This window comes from Salmo salar, chromosome 14 (assembly GCF_965601325.2).
Source record: "Salmo salar chromosome 14, fSalSal1, whole genome shotgun sequence".
NCBI classification, from domain to species: Eukaryota; Metazoa; Chordata; class Actinopteri; order Salmoniformes; family Salmonidae; genus Salmo; species Salmo salar.
In genome coordinates, this window is record NC_138304.1 from 14,757,960 (window position 1) to 14,783,961 (window position 26,002).

Below are 26,002 nucleotides of genomic sequence, written 5' to 3' on the forward strand. Positions count from 1 at the left end.
TATTGCTGAGGATTTCTATTTAATACAATTTAAAATTAGGCTGTAACGTAACAAAATGGGGGAAAAAATCAAGGGGTCTGAATACTTTCCGAAGGCGCTGTATGTGATCATATACAAATGTAAGCAAGGTTTGAAGTGGTTTAATCAAATATTATATCTCTTTGGATTTCTTGCGGTCAATTTGCAATATATTATTTGTAATTATGTTCCGGACCCCTGACCATCCGCTCAACAAAAAATCGTCCCGTGGCTGAATGTAGTTGATGATCCCTGGCCTATAGTATTTATTTATCCAGTAACCACATTTTTGTGTGGATTAAAACAGGATTATAGTAAAAACTATTTGTAGATTATGGTATACGATAATCAGCTCTCATGAAACAGCCTATTGTCATCATGTGCTAGTCATTAAGTTGTATTGTGTGTATAAAGGAAAATCTTGCATAATTTGGTCAGCTGCGTGATTAACTGCTTTGTTCATTCGTGTTAGAAATTGAGAGTTCCGGCAAAAGTTTCCACCCTCTCAAAAGGAAACTCTCAGGCAGAGTCGAAGCAGTTTAAGCACCTCCTTCGCCAAATCCTAATGCGCCCAAATAGCCAGTGACGAAAACCCCAAAATCGAAGCTTCTGTTGCTCGTTATCTCACGCATTCCATTTAGTCCCGGAAGATTCTTTGGTCTACGCGCAGAATCTACCCACGGGAGATTATATTGTAAAGGATGTGGTGCTTTGATGAATTCACAATCCCCTTCAACTGTGCCATTGTGTTTCCAGGGAGGAGGTGAACGAGAAGATGAGAGACACCCCTGACGGGACGTTCATGGTCCGCGACGCCTCCAGCAAACTGAAGGGAGAGTACACACTGACCCTCAGGTGAGAGGCTACTCCTATTATCAAGTATTACACTATATGTCTTATGTAAAGAGCGGAGGACGGTCAACATTACACATTTACTAAACTTCTGTAAATAAGTGATTCTGAGAGATTTTTTTTTTTTTTTAAATCTCCTTTTAGAATGTGGAATGTAGTTTGCTATTGCGATTCTTGGGTTCACGTTTGGAAAAAGAGCAAATGGTTAAAAAGTATCTACAGAATGAATCTTAATGAAAGCAACGTCACTTTCACCGAGATTTCAAATGTATTTCTCGCCATTGACATTGATTTCGCACCGCTTCTCCACCACAGGAAAGGAGGCAACAACAAGCTGATAAAGATCTGCCACCGGGGCGGTCGCTATGGCTTCTCCGAGCCGCTCACCTTCACCACGGTGGTGGAGCTCATCAACCACTACCGCCACGATTCCCTGGCCCAGTACAACGCCAAGCTGGACACCCGGCTCCTCTACCCCATCTCCAAATACCAACAGGTACCTACTTTACACTACATGTACATTGACAACAACAGACAACTTTACTGGGCATCGAAATTGAACGTTGTCCTATTGCTGGCCTGCCTTTCTAACCTTAGGATTACCACTGCCGCCACAATCTTCTGTAGTCTATACCAGATCCACAGATGCCTATTTCAGCCAACTCTGAGATGTATACACACTCCTCGAATTCCAAGACATTGCCGGTTTAGAGTGCAAGTTAGAATGACATTTTCATGGAACGTTTGATTCAGTTCCTGCTCAATTTGTATTGCAGCATCATTGTCTTCCCGCTTGATTGGCTGCTTTGTGAATATTGTCACTGACAATTGGATAACGTTGCTTTCCTCAGGAGCAGCTGGTGAAAGAGGACAGCATTGAGGCGGTGGGCGAGCAGCTGAAGGTGTACCACGAGCAGTACCAGGAGAAGAGCCGGGAGTACGACGTGCTCTACGAGGAGTACACACGCACCTCACAGGTACTATACTGCATCCTGTACTGTAAAGGGCGTACTGGGTCCATACTTCTGGAACACACCTCTGTCCCAATATTCTGAAATTAGATATTTTTCTTGTATCCGTCTTTTATCCTTGCTCTGTAACCAATGATCTGAGAGGACAGGTGAAAAGAAAATGGTGGAAATTCACATCCCTCCTAACTGCCATTGCTATGAGGGGAAAAGCGAAGAAGATAAGACTCCATTTCAAAGTATTTCAAAGTCCTGTGTGGTTTAGTTGGTAGAGCATGGCGCTTGCAATGCCAAGGGATGTGGGTTCGATTCCCACTGGGGCCACTCATACGTAAAATGTACGCACGCATGACTGTAAGTGGTCGCAAAAGGAGAGGAAACAAATAGGAGGATTGTATTGGTCCCATCATGCCCCATCTCTGAAACTGGAAACACTTATCTCCCTCACTAGCTTTAAGCACCAGCTGTCAGAGCAGCTCACATATCACTGCATCTGTACATAGCCCATCTATAATTTAGCCCAAACAACTACCGCTTCCCCTACTGTATTTATTTATTTATTTATTTATTTTGCTCCTTTGCACCCCATTGTTTCTATTTCTACTTTGCACTTTCTTCCACTACAAATCTACCATTCCAGTGTTTTACTTGCTATATTGTATTTACTTTGCCACCATGGCCTTTTTTGCCTTTACCTCCCTTATCTCACCTCATTTGCTCACATTGTATATAGACTTATTTTTCTACTGTATCATTGACTGTATGTTTGTTTAACTCCATGTCTAACTCTGTGTTGTTGTATGTGTCAAACTGCTTTGCTTTATCTTGGCCAGGTCGCAATTGTAAATGACAACTTGTTCTCAACTTGCCTACCGGGTTAAATAAAGGTGAAATAAAATAAATAAAAATGCTGACTTGCAGGAGCTCCAGATGAAGCGCACGGCTATCGAGGCCTTCGGCGAGACCATCAAGATCTTCGAGGAGCAGTGTGAGACCCAGGAGCGCTACAGCAAAGAGTCCATCGAGAAGTTCCTACGCGAAGGCAACGACAAGGAGATCCAGAAGTAAGCGTTTTGCCTGTCCATAGTGACATGGTTATTTCAAACTAGTACCTCTGTATGTACGTAGGCTGTATGTTAAGACAATTTAAAACATCAGTCAATGTATTGTTAAGAACAGTCAAACTAGACCACTACCAATGAACCCCAGAGGTGATTTGTTATGGAGATTTTTTTCCCCCCCACTCACTTCAGGATCCAGAGCAACTCAGAGCGTCTGAAGTCTAGGGTGACGGAGATCCACGACAGCAAGAGAAAGCTGGAGCAGGATCTGAAGCAGCAGGCCACTGACAACCGAGAGATTGACAAGATGATGAACAGCCTGAAGCCGGACCTCATTCAGCTAAGGAAGATCCGGGACCAGTACCTGGTGTAAGAAAATACAATACTATAGAGAATTTTTTTTTGTTTACCATGAAACATTATGTTCGAGTGACGTGCACTCATCCCGACATCATCAAAAAGCTCTGTAGCAGGATAGCTAACGCTGATGACCACGAAAACACGCAAGACTGATGGCTATAGCTATGTTCAACAAGTTCTATTATTTAAATATGCAGTATATATATATATGTATGTATGTGTGTGTGTGTGTGTGTGTGTGTGTGTGTATATAGTATTTGTTGACTGAATTGAAGTGGAATTGTGTGCAATTCTGTTTCTTTGGTCTTGCAGATGGTTGACACAGAAGGGGACGAGGCAGAAGAGTATCAATGAGTGGCTGGGCATAAAGAACGAGGCAGAAGAGTAAGTGACGAAGCTGAAACATTTGGCAAGTGTTTAGATTGCATGTTATAAAGCTATACCCGTTGGGCGCGTCAGTGATACGTGAATTTGAAACTGTTGCCTTGTATTCTGTATTGACGTCATATCGTTCTTGTATTTTGTACGGACGTCATATTGATGTATTTTGGGGGGAGGTATTTTATTAGGGTCGCCATTAGCTGTTGCGAAAGCAGCAGCTACTCTTCCTGGGGTCCATACAAAACATGAAACATGACATGATAAAGAACATTAATTGACAAGAACAGAACTACATCCATTTTTAAAAAGGCACACGTAGCCTAAAAAATCAATGCATACATACACAAACTATCTAGGTCAAATAGGGGAGAAGGCGTTGTGCCGTGAGGTAGGGCTTTAGCTGTTTTTTGAAACCAGGTTTACTGTTCATTCGAGAAGTTTGAGAGAACTCGGAGGGTTTTCTTTAATGGAAGCTTCTCTTATGTCAAACATGTAAAGTGTGGTGTACTGGGGGGGGGGGGGGGGCTGTGGGAGGGTCTCAAATGGTTGAGGGAGAGCTATTGTGGAATTGTGGGGGGGATCTTGGAGGGTTCGGGTTCACGTTCTTTTGGCCTGGTGGTAGATTGGTCAACATGCCCTTGAGCAGGGCATTGACCCTGGATGCTACTGTGTGTCGCTCTGAATGGGAATCTGTTGGATGACTGGTATGGTGTAGTTGTTGAGCGGCTTCACTGCAAGTATATTGTATGTTTCGAATATTCAATAAATAAAAAATAAATGAAAACAGTGTGGTGTACTGCAGGGCAGCTCTTTAGACCCTCAACTCTTTTCTATTTTTAATAATGACCTGCCACTGTCATTAAACAAAGCATGTGTGTCCACATTCTTGTTGTAAAAAGACATTTTACAAAATGACAATTATGTCCTTGCAACCAATTCTGCTCACTGAGAATGACCAGGTTGCCTTTCCCTAAAAGCTGCAATGCCTTTAAACTCTGCACCAGCTACCCAAAAGTAATCCTAACACCTTTTATAAAGAATTTTGTAAAATATCCAATGAGTCATTAACACCGTCTCCCTCCTACAGCTCATACTCGCTGGTGGAGGAGGACGAGGGCTCGCCCCACCACGACGAGTGCACATGGTACGTGGGCGACATCAAGCGCACCCAGGCAGAGGAGCTGCTTAGGGACAAGTGTGACGGCACCTTCCTCATCCGAGAGAGCCAGACGCAGAAGGGCTCCTACGCCTGCTCCGTGGTGTGAGTGTTTATTTCAGTGTGTTACATGTCAGTCAGAAGGACTAAGATTTATTCTTTGATGGGTTGAACTATTGTAAAACGGGAAAAGAAAATGTGTTTCGGTTTCACTTCCCAACTGTTGGCTTTCCCCTAAATGTGCCATTTAATAAAGACGATAACAAAGGGGGGAGACCAATATAGCTCCTGGGGAGGTCAAAGCTGTGTGCTGGAAAACCTTGGCAGTGCATGGGTGAAGTTGGGGCTTCAGACCGGCCCTAACGTCTCACTTAAAATGTAGTTTTAGTGTTTAATAACAAATAAAATGTCTATTAGTGAATATTTTTTTACTTTTACTTTGTTTCCGTAAATCATTAAATGAGTTTGCGCTGTCTTCCCCCAGTGTGGACGGCGACGCCAAACACTGCGTCATCTACAAGACGGATAAAGGCTACGGCTTCGCCGAGCCTTACAACCTGTACGGCTCCCTGAAGGACCTGGTGCTCCACTACAAGCAAGAGTCCCTGGTCCAACACAACGACCAGCTGAATGTAACCCTGGCCTACCCAGTCCTCACCCAGACCCAGCAGCAGCACCACAGATGAAGGGCAGTGTGACACGACGACCCCCAACGGTGACCAGCACTTCCAAAGCATGGCGGCAACAACAAAAAAGCACACTCATTACGTACCACAGTACCAGCCGCAGTAAACATGAGACGAAAACCCTGTTTGTAGACTGAAAACAACATAAGCACACCGTTATGATAAAGCTTTCAGACCATATTTAGAAGAGCAAGAAGGAGCGAGAGTAGAGGGGAGAGAGTCGGGGAACTGGAGGTTAAAGATACTGGATGGAGCTCAGCTTCTTTTTTTTTGTTGCCTTGGCACCCACTTACCCTTCTAGGCAAAGGCCTGAGCTGTCATCCCCACTAAGGACTTGGCTAACCTGGCTCCTCACCACACTGCACTTCACAACAACAAGATCTAAGAGATGGGTGGGGGGGGGGGGATACATGGTCCTGGAAAGGCGGGGTGAAGTGGCTGGACAAACCAGTTACTTTCTATAAAAAGCTTGCTTAAGTACCATAGAAAGAGCCTTGATTGACCACAAGCCTGTGTTGGGAAAGAGGGAACTATATAGGGTGGGATGACAGAAAGCTTTATAAAAATATATTTTAAAAAGTTTAATTTACTGGTCTCTCCTCCAGTTTGTTGTAAGATAAACATTCTTTATAAAAATAGATATGTTATATTTGTTTTATTGTGAATAGATAGATAGATATTCACAATAGATCAAATGTGTATATATATATTGATGAATGCAGTTTCTAAAGGGATTCAGGTTTCCCTTTAACCCTGCGAGCACGTTTCTTATTTCAAATGTTCTCTTCAAGTGCTTTCTTTTATACTGTAGCCATGATGGACTAAGGTATTACTGTTAGTATTCTTGAGATGTTCTCATTTCTATGCTAATATACTCACAGATCATCGACCTATCAGATCTTAACTCTCAGTACTGACTGGTTTAGTCTCTAGGAAGCCTATGCAGTGTTCTTTTCACAAGCGCTTGCTTTTATGTCGCAGCGTCACTACTACTCACGGTACTTCCTCTTTTGATCTTGACTGTTGTTTTTATTTGACACAAGCTTGATTCACAGAGCTGTAGAACGTTGTTGTACAAAATGGAAAAAATGGATTCTTGTCGTTATATGATCCATATATATACCGACAGTAACAGACAGTGTGACTGTCAAACAGAAAATATTGAATGGTTTTCTTTTCAACTGTGTCCCCCCCTGCAGGGAAACTGCTGGAGGACGTATGGTATCCAGCTAAACGTGAGCCCAAATGAAGGATGTCTTTTTATGTAGCAAAAATAAGATTGGATCCTTTTTGACAGTAAGCATGACAACGGAGGTCCGGGGGATTTTCCATAAGTACCATATGCATGAAAATCCTTCTTTTGTTTAGTACCTAGAGAACTTGCTCTAGTACTTGTGCTGTTTTAAGTGCATACGTCGTGTGTACTAGACCTGTATAATGCACAAACAATTGTACGTGAATAAGAATACGTATAGATTTACAGACACACTGTTCGAGGTGAATCCCTCCGTGGGTACTGGGCAGTACTTTTGATGTGCGGCTTAAAGGACTTTCTTCCATCCCTTTTGCGTAGCACAGACTTTGTTCGGGTGAAGACACTTCAGCCAAATTTCTACCGTCGATTCGTTACTAAAAAGAAGCCTCGTAATGAAACCGAGGATAGTGAGGATTTTAAATGTGGTGGCGCTTTTAGATTTCTTGAGAAAGAGGAAACTTCCCAGAGAAAAGGAGTTTTGCAAATTTTTTTGTAGAATGTGCATAAAAATATATGTGTCATGGTGGGCGCTCATTTTGGGTAGTTTTAAACATGATCATTTGCTCCGAGCAGATGTATTTTTCCCATGTTGGTTGTACAGATTAAGTATGATAACATGGATACTGCAACTGAATAGTCATGCTATTGGATTGTTTAACTAGTTGGAGGAAATTGGAGTAATTTGGTTTGTGTAATTGTCACATTTTAATTGGAAGTTGAAAAAAATTATACAATTTTGTGGAGCGTTGCATATTGGCGAGAGCATTTTGTGTTCAAAACGTATTTTTGGTACAAATATTAGTAGAAGGAAAATAATTATCTAAAGGAAAAATAGCTTGGTACTGTATAGTAGTGTTTTGCACAGTTCTTGGCCAGAAGAATAGCCTAGAATTACACGAAGTGGCAGTAGTGAGAGACCTATAAAAGAGTGATTTACAAAGTTAAGAAGTGCCTTAGCTCTTCTCTTGTCGTTGTCGGAGGAGCTTCTCTCCTATAGACCGTGCTACCGCGTACTGTATGCTTTGTTTAAAAAGCATTTGCCAATGATATAATGTCAAGCCCCTGAAGAGAACTGGCAAATGCGCATAGTTGTAGTCTTTCCTGTAGTGTGCGAGGTCCGAGTTATAGAGATTGTGTTAGTTTAGTTATGCTTCTCTCTTGTTACATCATTTTGAATAAGGTTACAATTGTATTTTTTTGTGACGCCTATAGCTTGGTGCTCTTCAGTGAGTGAGGCCGTTTCCTTTGGGGGTTTGTTGTATAGTTTATTGAATCACACCTAGAGTGGATAGAAATGTGAATACACAGTCATAGCCCAACACGTAGCGTTTTCCGTTTTAATAAGCCGAATCTCATTCAATAAGCTCTTAAGTGAATGCATGCAGTACTTCTCACGGTGTTTTCACGTCAATTCCCTGTGACTTCATTTCCTGTTTACCCATCTACTGACTCATGTATTTTACTCAGTCCATCGGACCAACATTTTGCAAATGCACTTTTTCCTTAAAGAAAATTACACCAAAAATGATATTTTGGTATTTGTTTCATTAGTCCATTGTTGATATAGTCCTACATTTTTTTGCATGTCAGCAATCCAGTTCTCGAGATGGTTGACTTTCGAAATACAGCCGGTATGATGCATTTTGCTTAGGATGCAAAATTTAGCATCATATGATGCAAAATGCATCATACCGGCTGTATTTTAGTTTTTTATATATAAAACTTCAACGGGGGACTAAAACAAATACCAAAAGATGATAGTTTTTTGGGGGTGGAGTTTTTCTTTAATTGAGTCTCCAAAATTAGTTAATTCTAAACCGCATTAGTGAAGCTCAGTAGGCCATGATAGTATTGTTTGTTTTTATTAAGTGTCATGTCAGGGATGTTTTAATCGGACTTTCTTTGTGAAACCGAGTTTGTGGGGGGGGGGGAGGAAACATTCAGTGTTCCCCCTACTCGATCCATTTGGTGGAGTCTTCACGAACTCTGAAATTGTAAGCCGGTATTGGGGCAAGTAGGACTCATGTCCATTTATTGCTGTTTTTCATGATTTTAATTGTTTAACTGTTATAAATCTGTGTTTGGTTTTGATTGTGCCAGGCCCACCCGTTTCCCATTCGAAATGGGTGACTCGTTTCAAACCAAATGAAAGGGAAGCTAGCTAATATGCAATCGGCATATTTGGTCGGTCCTCGACGCTCCAACGGTATGGATGTCATGGCGTCACTTGCAGTAACATGAATGATGACACATGTGCAGTGATAGTGTTTCGGCGGTCGTGCCCAATGAGATGACTTGGAGCAGGGTTAGCTTTGAGTTGTCCTTTACCCAGTTATCGTGAAACCACGTGTCATAGCACCCTCCAAAATGTCCAGGTGAATTATCCAGGCCATTACTATTACTTTTCTTTGGTACATAACACCTGTAAATAGTGGTGTCATACTTCTACCATATCAGTAAATAGTGGTGTCATACTTCTACCATATCAGTTACCGAATACAAGTAATTAACATTTTATTACGTTTGAATATTTAGGTTTGAAGCATATTTGAAAGAAATATATTGAAATATATCTTGACGTATTGTTTTGGGGTTATATATTCTGATTTAATTATGCTGGGAATGGATCCGAAACAGACGCTGACTAAATGAGTTTAGATGTGAAACATGTCTATTGACAAGTGCCACAGCAGCATTGCATCAGTGGGCCAAGTCATGTCTAGTTTTCATGTTAACGCCCTGATGTGTAAATCATAAGCTAAGCTTTATCATTATCACCAGCAAGCGTTCCTTCCTTTTTGATCGCGGTATTATTGGTTTTAATTGACCCGCAATGATTGAGGAAGAGGAGGCAGGCTCATCTACGTTTCAAAATGCAGCGCTGAATCTAGTTGTCCATGACGACATACTGATTGGCCAACCTTGGCCCTACTCACACATAAGTGTCTCTGTCAAATTTGAGTAGAGATTATCAATAGTCTTGACACAAGTGTCTTTCAGCAAAGCTCCGTTGTTGCTACCCTAACAAGGACCCGTGACGATAGAGTTGACCAATACTGGGCCTAACTGGTGTCTAGACTACAGCCTCTATATTCTAAGATTATAAAATGTATTATCTGAGCAGAAAATAGATTCCTATACAGATATGCTTTGTCCATAGGGATGGGGAAAGCACCTTTTTTTAATTTTTCATTTATTTTAAATCAAAATTACATAAATATATTCTCAGCTTGGAGATTCTGGTTGTGTTTTTTTATATTGCGAGAGGAGGCAGTTTGAAAGTGATACCAGGGGAGTGTTTGAGGTATGAAAATAATGTATGATTCGAAGAGAGGGGCATTTAATAATCGGATAAAAGTCCCCCAAATGCACTAGATAACACATGATACTTCATACCGGCCAAACATGTTGCCAACAAGTTAAGGAACAAATTTCAACAGTTCAGAAACACTCCTTCAGTGAATAACCAACCTTTGCAGGTGGAACAATGATGTCATTGGAAAGTGTTCCTTTATGGTGTCTAGGGTTTGTTTTTAATTAGACTTTTTTTTTTTAAAGAAATTTAAAGCAAATTGATTTGTCTGTCCAAGTGTTTGTTTGTTTATCTTTGTTAATGATAACCTTACAGAATCTATAAAATAAGCTAGCTTGAATATTTTCCTTCATACAGAAAAGTACAAATGTTTACGATATCTAATTAACCAAATAGCAAGTATGCGTTTGAGAAGTCAATCTGTCTGTCCCTAAAAGGGCCTCCGATAGATTGATTTGATTTCTTTTTTCTCCTTTGTCATTTTAAACTTGAAAATGTTATGACTGCTTGTTCTTTTTGTTTTGATTCTTTTTGTACTTGTCAAACAGTGCTCCCTCTAAAAAAAAAAAAAGAAAGAAAAAAAATTGTTACCATCTTCTGCTTAGAACAGAATCGACTAAATTGTTTTTTGAATGGCCCCCGGGCAGAATGGTCTGCAATGGGCCCTCTTCCCTGAGTGGCTTAAAATCCTTGATCTCTGTTCCTTTACCTTCTATACTGCCGACTACTTCATCTTAGACTGAGCCTTGTGTATTCACGACTGAATCTTAACTTTAGATAAAGGCTTAACTTTGCGTTTTTTTGATGTCAATGGGAAATTTTGAGTTGCGCTTGCAGATCTCAGTTAGGATTTGGCCGTAGATTGCACCCTAGATGATTTGGGAGGCTTTAGTTTTCAGGCTTTTCAAGATTGAAAGAGCGGGAGGTGCACACTACTTGGTGAAAAATGTATGTCTACAGTCTTGGGTTGAGTCAACTATTACATTAATTTGGAAATGTGTGAAAGTGAAGAGGCATGTATTTCGATTTTGCACTGTCATTCTCGTCTCACTACACTCTAAGATAAAGACGTTCCGTGACTTGCTCTCTGTCATTCAAAACGTTTTTTATTTGTTCAGTCTTACTTTTAAATGGAGTTTACAAATATGCTTTCATTTACTTCTAAAAGTTTATCTAATCTCTGTAACCCTTCAATCAGGGTTGGGTAGTAACGGATTACATGTAACGGGCATTACACAATTTATTTACAAATATATGAAGTAGGCCTAACTGTAATCAGCCCGGATTACATAAAAAAATATATATATATATATATATATATATATATATATATATATATATATATATATATATATATATATATATATATATATATATATAATGTAATCAGATTACAGTTACATTATTAAAAACATCTGATTTACATTTGGGATTACTTCATCTAATATCAAGAGAGAAAAAAAAGGATAAAACTTTGTCAGCATTGCTGTCATTTAGCACACCCTCAAGACTTCTCCCATGCTCTCAAATATGCTATTGTTCTGCTGATCGCCCATCAAGGGTGGGTGGCTTCTTTTGTATTCAAATGGCTTTAGTGACTAGGTAAGGCTTCCAAAAGATTTACACCTAGCCTTCTGGTCAATTAGACAGTGGTCTGGACTCAAATGTTCCTGCTTGCTGCTTTGTAGCAGTGCACTTTCACTCTAGCTCTCTCCTTTGGCTTTGTGTGCTCCTAGCAGGAGACAGAAATGCTCTCTGATAGCTCCCTGGGCAATAAACAAAACAACACAGTCTTGAAAGCAACCACTGTTGGTTGTTACTCCAGACGAGAAGGGTCCCAGCTTTCTGTAGGTTTACTTTTATTGATCTACTCTTTAATATTGAACGTCGGCCATTCAATTCCAAGGTGATTGCGTAGGCCTACTCATTATTATTATTATTATTATTATTCATTAATTTACTGATTAATAATCAATTACACAGGTATAATTAGAATGTAGATTTAGCAACTAGCTAACCACTTCATCAGGTGTTGAATGAGCCCCAAATGATTTAGCCTAAAGTGCCCAAGATGATGTAGACAAATGTTATCTGTATTGAACAAAAAAGGAAGATTCAGGAACCCTATTGTGACTGTAAACTAATAACAATTGCCTAATTGTCAAACTCAAAATTCATGACAATGACTGGTTTAGATTGCACATCAAAATATCTGGAATCATGCATTCCTGCATGGACATGTTAGATTAAACAAATGTATTTCTTGAATCATACTAATACACCTCCTTTTAATGAAGCATTTTGAATGACTATAAGTTAATTAGGCTACACATTCTCTCTATTGCGTGACCCTGCAACAACATTTTTGTGCAACCAAATCATGGGTAGGTGCCCCAACTAAAAACATTAGTATGGATACCTTGTGACTGACTATGCTCTAATACGTTAGAATATAGAACTTGTGAATTATAGTCCCCAATTTGGAAATAGTCATGTTGCTAAATTAATAATGTATGCTATTTAGCAGACGCTTTTATCCGAAGAGACTTAGTCATGCGTGCATACATTTCATGTATGGGTGGTCCCGGGAATTGAACCCACTTCCCTGGCGTTACAAGCGCCATGCTCTACCAACTAGGTGCACTTTAAAAAAATAAATAATAATCATCTGGGTGTTTAATTCCATTATTTTTATTTTTTTTAATCTGATTACTCAAAATGAGTAATGTAATCTGATTACTGGTAACTGTAATCCATTACTGATTAAATTTGAAGTAATCTGGCCAATACTGCCTTCTATGTAGATTTCATCCTAAATGGCTGTGTATGTGATCATTTGAATGCAGGTCAGGTACAGTACATTTTGACAAACCTTTCTTTGGAGAAAACAAAGTACAGTATGATATGATTCTTATTGTACTGAGATGTGGTGTGTAGTTTTTCCCTTTTTCAAAACGGTGACTGGAAATTAACGGGACAGTCTGATAAAGCTACTCTACACCAAAGTGCAATTGAACTCAGAGGGAGCACTGTCGTTGAACCAGTGGGAGTCTACTGGTTGTGATGTGCACAATCCTTATGTACGTAAAATGATTATTCTCTCTTCTTTCCCCAATCTGTCTTAATTCAGATGCAACATTTTATTTCTTTTGTTTTCTGTGTACAGCTTGCTTTGGAGTTGTTTGTCTCAAACAGGTACTCTTACTTCTGTACTGTTATTTCCTTAGGTTGATGAAATGATTTAAAAAAAATCTATAAAAGATGAAGAAAAAGAAAGAAAAGGTCTTGTGTATTTTGTCAGTAAGTTTCAGTCAATCCTGCGACAAGCTCTGAGGATAGTTTGGGTCAATTCCTTCTTGAATTCCTGTCAGTTGAAGGCTATGGTAGACTTGCTGATGTGTGACGCAGTTGGTATTGAATTTAAACCACTGGAGGGTGCCATTTTCTGGATGAATTTCAACATGTGTGGGCCTACACACACATTAAGGGTTGGAATCAATCAAACCTGTACTGACTGCATTTGACCCAAATTTCACTTTTCTGATGTTCAACGAAAAGCATATTTGTTATTACTATATGTTCACTTGGGGTGGGGGGGCGGGACCCAGTTTAGGTTACATTGAAACATGCATTTCCTGGGGTTTTAAGTAGACAATTCCATAAGGAGTTTGCAAGAGAGCAGAGACAGACCGAGGCAACAATCGATCCTTAGAGGAGAACCGACTGTACATAAAAGTAGTCCAGTCATAAACTGTCACAGGATCATCATAAAGTCATCGTCCTGTCCTGTTTGTCTCTGCACTGCAGATTATGAGACGGCCCTAAAGGATCCCATGACACCAGGTTAATCTTTCACAATAAATTAGTCTGTTTTTTTGCTGTGGTGTGCATTGCCCATGAGGCCATGACTTTTGAGTAAGAACAGTCAGGTGGTACGAGGAACAGTAGCAGGGTTTCTAATAATAAAGGGGGAAATTCCAAGATCTTTGAGCGAAGACCACACTGACTCACCAGTGGCACGATTGGTTGGAAGTTACAATGTCATACTGCCACTGACAGACTGTGCAACCCAACACTGCTACGAACATGTTGACATAAACCTGCTATTTCCTCATTCTGATTAGAAGTAGTTTTTAAGGCAATGTGAGAAACTTGCTTCCTTAAAAGACACTTAGTTCATTGCAAGACGTCAGTGCGCCACACAGTCAATAATAGACCAAAGAAGTGTGTAGGCGTTTAAAGCTATAGAAGACCCGCAGTAATGTAACAGGCCGATTTGGAAAGAGTGAGTTGTAACTGGTTTAATCCATGGATCCTACAGGCCCAGAGGTGGAGTGCTCTTGCCTCTGCATTGCAGGATCGATGGATCAAAACCCTGTTACAGCTCACTTTCCACATCAACCTGTCACAGTGATGTAGCAATGTAAAGCATGCCTTGATGTGAATATGAATATACAGTTGAAGTCGGAAGTTTACATACGCTTAGGTTGGAGTCATTAAAACTCGTTTTTCAACCACTCCCCAAATTTCTTGTTAACAAACTATAGTTTTGGCAAGTCGGTTAGGACATCTACTTTGTGCATGACACAAGTCATTTTTCCAACAATTGTTTACAGACAGATTATTTCACTTATAATTCACTGTATCACAATTCCAGTGGGTCAGAAGTTTACATACACTAAGTTGACTGTGCCTTTAAACAGCTTGGAAAATTACAGAAAATGATGTCATGGCTTTAGATGTCATGGCTAATTGACATCATTTGAGTCAACTGGAGGTGTACCTGTGGATGTATTTCAAGGCTTACCTTCAAACTCAGTGCCTCTTTGCTTGACATCATACGAAACTCAAAATAAATCAGCCAAGACCTCAGGAAAAAAAATTGTAGAACTCCACAAGTCTGGTTCATCCTTGGGAGCAAATTCCAAACGCCTGAAGGTACCATGTTCATCTGTACAAACAATAGTACGCAAGTATAAACACCATGGGACCACGCAGCTGTCATACCGCTCAGGAAGGAGACGCGTTCTGTCTCCTAGAGATGAACATACTTTGGTGCGAAAAGTGCAAATCAATCCCAGAACAACAGCAAAGGACTTGTGAAGATGCTGGAGGAAACGGGTACAAAGCTATCTATATCGACAGTAAAATGACTCCTATATCGACATAACCTGAAAGGCCACTCAGCAAGGAAGAAGCCACTGCTCCAAAACCGTCATAAAAAAGCCAGACTACGGTTTGCAACTGCACATGGGGACAAAGATCGTACTTTTTGGAGAAATGTCCTCTGGTCTGATGAAACAAACAAAAATAGAACTGTTTGGCCAAAATGACCATCGTTATGTTTGGAGGAAAAAGGGGGAGGCTTGCAAACCGAAGAACACCATCCCAACCGTGAAGCACGGGGTGGCAGCATCATATTGTGGGGGTGCTTTGCTGCAGGAGGGACTGGTGCACTTCACAAAATAGATGGCATCATGTGGATATATTGAAGCAACATCTCAAGACATCAGTCAGGAAGTTAACGCTTGGTCGCAAATGGGTCTTCCAAATGGACAATGACCCCAAGCATACTTCCAAAGTTGTGGCAAAATGGCTTAAGGACAACAAAGTCAAGGTATTGGAGTGGCCATCACAAAGCCCTGACCTCAATCCTATAGAACATTTGTGGGCAGAACTGAAAAGGCATGTGCGAGCAAGGAGGCCTACAAACCTGACTCAGTTACACCAGCTCTGTCAGGAGGAATGGGCCAAAATTCACCCAACTTATTGTGAGAAGCTTGTGGAAGGCTACCCGAAACGTTTGACCCAAGTTAAACAATTTAAAGGCAATGCTACCAAATACTAATTGAGTGGGAATGTGGGAATGTGATGAAATAAATAAAAGTTGAAATAAATTATTTTCTCTAATATTATTCTGACATTTCACATTCTTAAAATAAAGTGGTGATCCTAAAACAGGGAATTTTTACTAGGATTAAATGTCAGGAATTGTGGAAAAACGGAGTTTAAATGTATTTGGCTAAGGTATATGTAAACTTCTGACTTGTATGTAAACTGTATATGTATCTGGGTAAAGCTTGCAGGTATAATGCTAAACTTGTAATAATCATGTACATGTATGAGCCTTTAATGTATTATAAGGCTTATAAAATGTTTTGTCAATGTATCAACTTTTCAACTGGCTCAGAATGTTAGGTATAAGTAGTAGGCTATAAAAAGTATGGTATCCTGACTAAATATTTATAACTATGATATTATTATAATACATTATAAACAGTTAAGTTACGCTCGTTTTACAATACGGTAATGAATCTCTATAAACCAGTAATAAGAGTTGGATGAAACAAAGCTCCAAAAATATCTCCAGTTGAATAACAACTCGTGACAACGTAAGCATTTTCAAGACAATTCCAACTCGTGATGTGGTACAATGTTACTGGTCTCTCTAGATATCTGTTGTCGTCTACCTTTTTCAAATGGTCCGGATAGGGTCTGTTTTTTCCGGGCTACATGTTACGCCAACGTTGTTTTTTTATTGCACTACTTTGCCGGTGCATAGTGACGTTGTTAGGGGTCACGTGACTTAGAACCAATCACATAATCGAACATATCCTTAACAAGGAAGAGGGCAAGCGATGCAATTTGAATCACTTGAGATATTTGCTAGTTTAGGTGGGTGACGGCAAGAGTTTGTCATCTTGTGCTGAAGGAAAGATGAAGGGTATTATTCTGTTCACACTTTTGACCATCTGGTCAAATGTAGATTGTACGCCGTGTTCGTATTCTCCATCGCAGTGGTGTACCTCTGTGGACTCAGCCATCGAATGTGGGGTAAGATAAATTCACGAGTTTCTTCTCGGGATTAAATCGATACAATGTTTTGGTGACACTGCATGAAAACTATAGTTCTGATGACATGGATCGTCAGTCCTTGCATCCATAGCTATGTCTATGAATTTGAGTGTGGCTTAATTTCTCCAGCCACATCCCTCAGCTTTTTCCTGATTGCTGCTTTAATAGAGAACGACTGAGAGAAGGAGAAACGTGTGGTGAATCTGTTTGTACATGAAACATAATATTAAAAATATAACATCAACACCCATCAACCTTTTTCTCTTCCATAGGTCCTGATTGACATATCATATCTAGACCCAATTTAGACCTATTAAACATTCAACCAAACTCATTCTGTGTGTGTATTGTTTTACTGTAAAAAGTATTTGTACTTTTCTTGTGGCAGGTTCTGAAGCAGTGCCTGGAAGCCAACGCCACCAAGCCCAATGCACAGGTGCAGCCCGTGCAGGTGGAGCTGTATTTTGAGAGTCTGTGCCCAGGATGCCGGTTATTCCTTACCTCACAGCTCTTTCCCACATGGACCATGTTGCAGGACATCATGAGTGTCACACTGGTGCCCTACGGAAATGCACACGTAGGTCTTATACAGTCAGCTAGAAATGATGACGCTCGTCTCTTGTGTTATGATACTTTCTTGGATATTGGATATTGCTTAGACAACGTAGTTAGCAGTGATTGGAGTTGAGGAATTCTGTGTTTAGTTGAAGTCATTTTCGTTTGTCTCACTACAGGAATCTTTTGATGGGAAGCAGTATCAGTTTACCTGCCAGCACGGTGAGGAGGAGTGTCTCGGCAACATGATCGAGGTGAGATTTTTGTACCGCTTTATTTTACAGCCCACTGTTTACCAGGTAGTTACTTGTAAATTACTTATTAAAACTATACTTGTCTAATAATTGCATAGTAATAACACTTTGGTTTCTCTGAGATTCATTGACACAAGCTTCGCTTTGTAAGCTGAATTATTTGATGTAAGTACCAGAAAGTATCCATTGTCACCACATAGCTTCCTAGTTTAATAGCAGGTAAGTACCAGAAAGTATCCATTGTCACCACATAGCTTCCTAGTTTAATAGCAGGTAAGTACCAGCTTAAACCGGGCTGTAACATGATGCGTTCCAGAAAAAAAAGCGCCATTGTTTTACACCTTTTAAAAAAAATCTTCCCTTCTCTCTCCAGACCTGCATATTGAATGCTACAGGAAGCCATGCATTCCAGATCGTCTACTGCATGGAGGCCTCCACTGATGTAGTTAAAGCGGGAGAGAAGGTGAGCGACATATTAACTCTTACCTTCTTTCTCTCAACACCAAGACCATGAAAAGACCACGCCTCAAACAATATACAGCAGCCCCCTATTTTTTATTCAAATGCTCCTGAGAAATACGAACAAAGAGGCTGAAATGAAGTCCAAAAATGTATAATACCGAATCACTTTTTGTGCTTGGTGATTGATGTGTTCTGCTCACATGTGGTAGTGTAAGGGTATGGCTGGAGGGCAAGATAAGATATGACCAGATGGCATTGTAAATATGAGGATACTTGGAAATATTGACAGTAATAATGTTCCGACCACCTGTCCCCTTGACAGTGTGTGGCGCTCTATGACCCAAACACCAAGTGGGACAGCATCATGACCTGTGTGAAGGGAGACCAGGGGAATCAGCTGATGCATCAGAACGCAGTGAAGACTGGTGCCTTGAAGCCCGCCCACAACTATGTGCCTTGGATTGTCATAAATGGGGTTAGTTCACTGAGGCGAAATATTTTTGTTGTATGTGTCAGCAAGTTTACTGTATTGCTAATGGCTTCTAGTAAATACTGTCACATTTGACGAAGTTTATTGCCTCAATTTGTTATATCCGGAATCTTCTTTCAGGAGCACACCGATGACCTTCAGAACAAAGCAATGTCTTCACTCTTCACTCTGATCTGTAGCATGTGGAAGGTAAGTTTTGGCGAGCAAAATTACCATTCCAGTTTTAACAGTGTTATGTCCTATCCATCTTGTCCATTCTTCCTTCCTTGTTTCTATGCAGTGTATTCGGAAAGTATTCAGACCCCTTCCCTTTTCCATTTAATTTTTTTTTTACATTACAGCCTTATTCTAAAATGGATAAAATCATCATCAATCTACACACAATATCCCATAACAACAAAGCAAAAACAGGTTTTTAGAAATGTTTGCTAATTTATTCAAAAGTAAAACCAGTAATACCTTATTTACATAAGTATTCAGACCCTTTGCCATGAGACTTGAAATTTAGCTCAGGTGCATCCTGTTTCCATTGATCATCCTTGATGTTTCTACAACTTGATTGGAGTCCACCTGTGGTAAATTCAATTGATTGGACATGATTTGGAAAGGCACACACTTATATATATATATAAGGTCCCACAGTTGACAGTGCATGTCAGAGCAAAAGGAATTGTCTGTAGAGCTCCGAGACAGGATTGTGTTGAGGCACTGATCTGGGGAAGGGTACCAAAACATTTCTGCAGTATTGAAGGGCCCCAAGAACACAGTGGCCTCCATCATTCTTAAATGGAAGAAGTTTGGAACCACCAAGACTCTTCCTAGAGCTGACTGCCCAGCCAAACTGAGCAATCGGGGGAGAAGGGTCTTGGTCAAGGAGGTGACCAAGAATCCGATGGTCACTCTGACAGAGCACCAGAGTTCCTCTGTGGAGATGGGAAAACCTTCCGGAAAAGGAGGTGACCAAGAATCCGATGGTCACTCTGACAGAGCACCAGAGTTCCTCTGTGGAGATGGGAAAACCTTCCGGAAGGACAACCATCTCAGCAGCACTCCACCAATCAGGCCTTTATGGTCGAGTGGCCAGAAAGAAGCCACTCCTCAGTAAAAGGCACATGACATCCCACTTGGAGTTTGCCAAAAGGCACTTAAAGGACTCTCAGACCATGAGAAACAAGATTCTCTGGTCTAATGAAACCAAGCTGGAACATTTGGCCTGAATGCGAAGTGTCACGTCTGGAAGAAACCTGGTATCATCCCTATGATGAAGCATGGTGGTGGCAGCGTCATGCTGTGGGGTTGTTTGTCAGCGGCAGGGACTGTGAGACTAGACCGGATTGAGAGAAAGACTGTTGGAAAAGCATTCCAGGTGAAGCTGGTTGAGAGAATGCCAAGAGTGTGCAAAGTTGTCATCAAGGCAAACTTTGAAGAATCTCATATTTAGATTTGTTTAACTTTTTTGGTTACTACATGATTCCATATTTGTTATTTCGTAGTTGTGATGTCTTCACTATTATTCTACAATTTAGAAAATAGTAACAATAAAGAAAATCCATGGAATGAGTAGCTCTCTCAATTCTTGACTGGTACTGTATGTAAATGTAATATTTCAGTTTTTTATATTTTATACATTTGCAAAAATAGCTAAAAACAGTTTTTAATTTGTCATTATGGGGTGTTGTGTGTAGATTGAGGGGGGGAAAAAACTATTGAATCCATTTTAGAATAAGGCTGTAACGTAACAAAATGTGGGAAAAGTCAAGAGGTCTGAATACTTTCCGAATGCACTGTACGTAGTTTTCCTGTCTATAGAAACCACTGACTAAGATCAAATGATTAGAATGAGTGTAGACTGGCCTTTGCAGATACTGTACTAAAAATAGGTAATTCAGTCACCCTCTGAAGTTGGAATTTGTTGACGCCTTTCTCCACTAGAGTGTGCTGTGAGGAAAAAGAAAGATAAGCGTGCCATCCTTTGATTTCTAAAGTATACTCTGTCATACTATCCTTTAGGGGCCCAAGCCTGAAGCATGCGGTGCAGCTCAGATGAAACGACACAGAAGTTACTGCCATGACGAGTAAATGATCTACGTCTTACCATACCGCCGTATGCCTTTGTGTTCAACTTCAATTACCAAATAGGGATGGTAAATCTGAACTTTTTGACACACTATCAATAATGTTTTAAACGGGTTTGACTGTCGGTATCACGTAGTTCCGCAGATATTCAAGAAAAGGGATGCTGTTGCTCAGTGAACGAGCATTCTGTGGAATGAGCTATGTGAAATATAAACTCTCTCTTAGTCATCTATTTTTATGAAGGGATGAAATTAAAGCTAACCATTTTAAAAGGACTCTGTCTTCACTTAATCTGCATTTCATGTTGAATGTGATAGGTGTTTAGCCTACGAGAGCAGATCTTTCATTTTTGACAAGCGCTGTGGTGTAATGGAGACGAATACCTCTTTGAGTGAAGGCTCTTAGAGTAGAAAGGCTTTGATGTGGTTCTGCATGGCCTCAGTCTTGCCTAGGGGAGACAGCAGTCAAACCAGTGATAACAAGCCTCTTCCCTGGTGGTTTAATAGGACTGCCTGTGCTGCATTTAGTAGTGTTAAAGAGCCATGTTCTTCTATATAATGGTGATTACAAGATAACGGGTCATGTCCTTCAAGATAATTTGGTTATAATATTGGAGCACAATTTAAAAAAATGTATACCGGTAAGAAAGAAAAATGCAAGATAAGATTGAAAGTATGATGTCTACAAGATTTCAGGCTTTTTGATTATTCTTTGATTGTTAGTAGGGGTTCACAGCAAAATGATTTGGCCGTTAGGAAAGACACCTACATACAAAGTCTCTAGGTCAAACGGGGCAGCGGATATGAGGGTTTAAGTGAGACTACTTATAACAGTGCCACTTATAGGCCAATCAGTGCCAATCTTTTGACGTCTTTCCTAACGCTGAACAAATTAGCCTCCAGGACCCATAAGGTCCGTCAGGATAGATTTTCCTCCATCATGGACATTTTGGAAAACCTTTTGTAAAACTTCACCATATGTTTGTTAGGCCCATGGTGCATCTCTTGGTTTGTGCCTCTCTTAGTTTGAGAAAAGCTAAGGGATTAGTTTAGGGATGACTGAGTTATTGATAAATCAGGAAATCAGATTTTACATGTCCATTTAAATATTTTGATAATACACTTCACAATGTCCTATCATCTTGAAACTCTGTAGGGTCATCAGACATTACCATGATGAACCATTTTAAGTTTGGCACTGATATCTTTAAGACAAAAGGAAACTACAGTATTAACAATTCACATTTTGACTACGTAACGCTAATGCTTAAAATAATCCATAAACAAAAATCTTGTTCTCATGCACTAAAAGTCAGATTCACTCCAAATGTGTTATTTGGACTAATCACAATAGTCTAAGGAGTTTGAGAAAATAATATTGATGCATTCAAAGATGGCCACACTTTACCAGTAGATGCATATTAGGACATACGCTATTATGCAAAAAAAAATACTTATTCTCATGAACCATAGGACCAAATGACACCAATTTGGAATGTAGGCCCATTTTAATGGCTTAACTTTGTTTTAGAAAAGCTAAGGGATTGGTCAAAAGATGGCTGAGTTATTGACAAGTCAAACATCAGATTGTACCTGTTCAAGAATGAATAGCATACTCACAGGCCTTACACACTGATCTAAAGCTGGAGATGCTTGTGTTGCATAGGCCCTACCTAGTTTTGGATAGATGCACCATTTTTATTGAGCCATTTGGTTGTTTAAAACAAACCACCTTTACACAATATGGATTATGATCCCTAGTGGATCAGTGACAAAACTGAAGTCTGGATTTCTGCTTACTCAATGTCTTTCTAATCAAAGCAGACATATGACCTTTGTTCATTTTCTATGCATTGTATCTGGTGTGTGAAAGACAAAATAGTAGGCTAAGCATAGAAAGTTATGTCAAAACAATTCAATGTTGGTCTATTTATGAATTTAATTTGTCAAGTATTTTTCATCATACAAATTATTTGATGTGTTAACGTACATTCTTTTGAGAAATCCGAATTCGCGTTTCAGCTGATTTTTTTGTTGTTGTTGTTGCGCAGCATTGGCGAGTATGATGTCCTCAAACTCCTCCCTGTTACGCATTAGACACATAACCAAATTGCGCTTGGCAAGGGCAGGTAGGCCGAGTCAGAGGACCTGATGAAAGAAACTGATATAGCAGCCTGTATAAGTATGGATAGCAGCAGTCATCGATAATACTGCAAAAATATATATACGATATTGAACCTTTTATAGTGCCGTAGTGGAGCAGTTAAATTGGATTTACGTCGTTTAGAAAATAATCATGATTCCTCAGTCGAGCAGAGCATTTCTCTTCAAGATTGCTGGTTATTGGAAGCCGCTTTTCAAAGGCAGGTTTCTAATTGTAACCAATACTGTGAGCTGTGGGTGTATGCTTGCCGCCGGCGACATCATTCAGCAAACCAGAGAGACACGGAGGGTCCCCGAGAAGGCACGTGACTGGACGCGAACAGGTAAGGTCCACGACCAAGGACAGCAGCCGATAAGGAGCCCAATTTCCACCTTGTATGAAATCAGTTCTGAAGCGAAATGAACCATGTGCTAGGGGCAAGAGAGCCAATCATAGTCATAAAGTAGCCTAGCCGAAATAAAAATGCAAAGCATACACAATGAACTTCAACTATAATATTCTAAACCATAGGTATAATGATATGCTTTATGTTGATATGATTTTTGCTTATTATTATGTTTTCCAACATCCTATACAGTAGTTCTGGGTTTCACTAACTGCAAAGAACGTTTCATTTAGCTGTGTTACTGTTGCCCTCTGCAGGTTGCATGTTTGCAGTGGGATGCTCAATGGGGCCCTTCATGCACTACTGGTACCAGTGGCTGGACAAGTTCTTTCTCGGCAACGCTTTACCTGCTGTCACCAAGAAAGTCCTCACTGATCAGCTGATTGCATCACCGACCATGGGAGCATGGTATTTCATTGGTGAGATATTGATGTGTTTTTTTCAAGAAGTCAGCATTTCAGTATACTGAAATCAATGTGTACTTGGACTGTTTGCATAGAACGGGAATTGTCAGGGCCAAAAAAATACAAAAAGTGTTTTTGTTTATGTATTTCTTCTTTATTGTCCCTTTTTTTCTCCAGGTATGGGAAAGATGGAGGGCCACAGTCTATCTGAGGGGTTACAGGAATTCAAAGAAAAGTTCTGGGAGTTCTACAAGGTTAGTGGAACAGTTTGATTAAGAAACCCAAGCCTGTTGTACTGAATATTGCTGTCCCGGTTGATGCTCCTAGTTCTCAGGGTTTGCTTGTGCTCCTTTTCATTCAAGGCGGACTGGTGTGTTTGGCCCGCGGCACAGATGATCAACTTCTACTTCTTGCCTCCTAAGTTCCGTGTCCTCTATGTCAATGTCATCACCCTGGGGTGGGACACCTACCTCTCCTACCTCAAACACCGTAAGAGCTGCTCTGACGCCATTTTGTTTTTGTCTATTCAACATTACACCGCCAATGATTCCGATGTTCTTTAACAGTAATAGTATGGTCTCTGCTGTTCCAGGAGACAATGTTGAAGGAAGCACTGGAGATGTCACGGAGTTGAATGAGCCAGAACTGGATGTGTCAGGGTCAGCAACCAAACAGTTGAAAGAGAAGCTCTAACGTTGGATTGGTGTCATTTGGGAGCATCGCCGGACTTGAATTCGATGTCAATGTCACTGACAATGACCATGGCAACATTCCTTATCATGTGTGCCTTAAAAGCACTACCTATTTCAACAGTTTTATACTAAACTATGGTGAAAAAATGTTGCGCCCAGACAATGCATACCACATGTACTGTATAGTAAATGCATTTCCACTACAGCCTAAAGCGTTGGTCTGGTTGTTGTTGTATTTAGTGTCTAGTTGATTAGTATACGAAGGCAGTGTCCCGGTCATCATCTCAGTTGCTAATCTACCAACCTATTAATGAGAGTGAGACTAGTTTCAGGTGTACCACAGTTTACTTCTCCTACTATAATGTGATCTATGTTGTTTACCCAGTCGAACCTGTTAAATGAATGACTGATGTGCAGAAAGTTACACATATCATTCTTGTGTAATAGGCATAGGCTAATATATGTCTAGTAGGTGACATGAATTACTCCCCTTGTGTTATTTAACAATCCTATAATTTATTTATAGGAATAGCTTTTTCGAGCATCTTAAGAGTTCTAAAATCTTGATTATCTTTTATTTAAATGATGTCTTTTAATTTCAACCGAATTCTTTACTACTATGGTTTGAATGTATTAATATCGAATATAATTTATCATATGCCTGTAGGTTTCTTAGGTTTATATTGAAGTTTAATAAATGCCTTATAATACAGTATGTCAAATGAATCAATCCAATACTGTAGTTGCAACTGATCAAAGATAATGTTAATCTCCAAACAAAATTTATGTTTATAATTGCACTGTAACAACAAACTCCAGGGCCCAGATTCACAAAACTTTCTTAAGAAGACATTTCTTAACTGCCATTTTTTTCCTTAACTATAGACTTATGAAGAAAGTTAAGCAAAGTTGCTATTCCTCAAAAAGGTTGTTTGAAATGTTATTGCGTTATTTCTTATGTTTCTTCTTAAGCACGAAATTTGATTATTGAAAAGAAAGTTATTGGATTTGTTCTTGGAAATGTTCTCAATTCCAAGATGGCTAAACCCTTGTCTAAAACTGGGCAGTGAGAGAATAAGCTAATGAAAGCAATTGAACACGTGTAGCCCTTTTCTGCAGTCATTGGACAAATTGCCTTCTAGTGGCCTTATAGGTTGAATGTTATTAATATTTTGTATAATTATTTTAAAAACTGGTGTTTCTATGTTAAACGGATTTGTACCATTTCAGTCATCTGCCAGGTATATTAAGTGTAATGTTGGGATGCAAACTCCAAATGAAATACATTTGACCTGTATATCTGACATGATACAGGTGTCGTCTTTTGTTTAAGCCCATAACCATGTGTGTACTTTTGTTTCAATATAGATTTGTTTAAGACTACCAAGAAACACTCTGTGTGACCCAGATTTAACCCACTGCTAAAGAATGTGCAAAGCTGTCATCAAGGCAAAGGGTTGCTACTTTGAAGAATCTCAAATATAACATATATTTTGTTGTTTAACACTTTTTTGGTTACTACATGATTCCATATGTGTTATTTCATAGTTTTGATGTCTTCATTATTATTCTACAATGTAGAAAATAGTAAAAATAAAGAAAAACCTTGGAAAGAG

General features: G+C 39.8%; 3 protein-coding genes across 5 annotated transcripts in view; all 3 read left to right on the forward strand.

Annotated features, from left to right (window-relative positions):
- LOC106568949 (phosphatidylinositol 3-kinase regulatory subunit gamma) overlaps positions 1-11,138 on the forward strand; it is a 65,478-nt gene extending 54,340 nt beyond the window's left edge. For 2 of the 3 annotated variants that reach the window (XM_014139822.3, XM_082960754.1), the window contains 8 exons: positions 775-873; positions 1,186-1,366; positions 1,722-1,847; positions 2,760-2,902; positions 3,092-3,268; positions 3,572-3,643; positions 4,728-4,901; positions 5,281-11,138. In XM_014139822.3, the coding sequence (XP_013995297.3) occupies positions 775-873; positions 1,186-1,366; positions 1,722-1,847; positions 2,760-2,902; positions 3,092-3,268; positions 3,572-3,643; positions 4,728-4,901; positions 5,281-5,482 (1,174 nt within the window). In that variant the 3' untranslated portion in view covers positions 5,483-11,138. The remainder of the gene's footprint in view (positions 1-774; positions 874-1,185; positions 1,367-1,721; positions 1,848-2,759; positions 2,903-3,091; positions 3,269-3,571; positions 3,644-4,727; positions 4,902-5,280) is intronic. The other variant, XM_082960753.1, reaches the window with a different exon arrangement.
- A 5,439-nt stretch (positions 11,139-16,577) lies between these two features.
- Positions 16,578-21,014, forward strand: LOC106568950 (gamma-interferon-inducible lysosomal thiol reductase). The gene is made up of 7 exons (XM_014139824.3): positions 16,578-16,884; positions 17,294-17,482; positions 17,640-17,714; positions 18,088-18,177; positions 18,499-18,651; positions 18,787-18,855; positions 20,677-21,014. The coding sequence occupies exons 1-7, from the start codon at positions 16,768-16,770 to the stop codon at positions 20,743-20,745; spliced, it is 762 nt and encodes a 253-aa protein (XP_013995299.1). The 5' UTR covers positions 16,578-16,767; the 3' UTR covers positions 20,746-21,014.
- Positions 21,015-22,790: 1,776 nt separating this feature from the next.
- On the forward strand, positions 22,791-26,002 carry mpv17l2 (MPV17 mitochondrial inner membrane protein like 2). The gene is made up of 5 exons (XM_014139820.3): positions 22,791-23,227; positions 23,548-23,709; positions 23,872-23,948; positions 24,057-24,183; positions 24,287-26,002. Exons 1-5 carry the CDS (start codon positions 23,038-23,040, stop codon positions 24,385-24,387), a joined length of 657 nt encoding a protein of 218 aa, XP_013995295.2. The 5' UTR covers positions 22,791-23,037; the 3' UTR covers positions 24,388-26,002.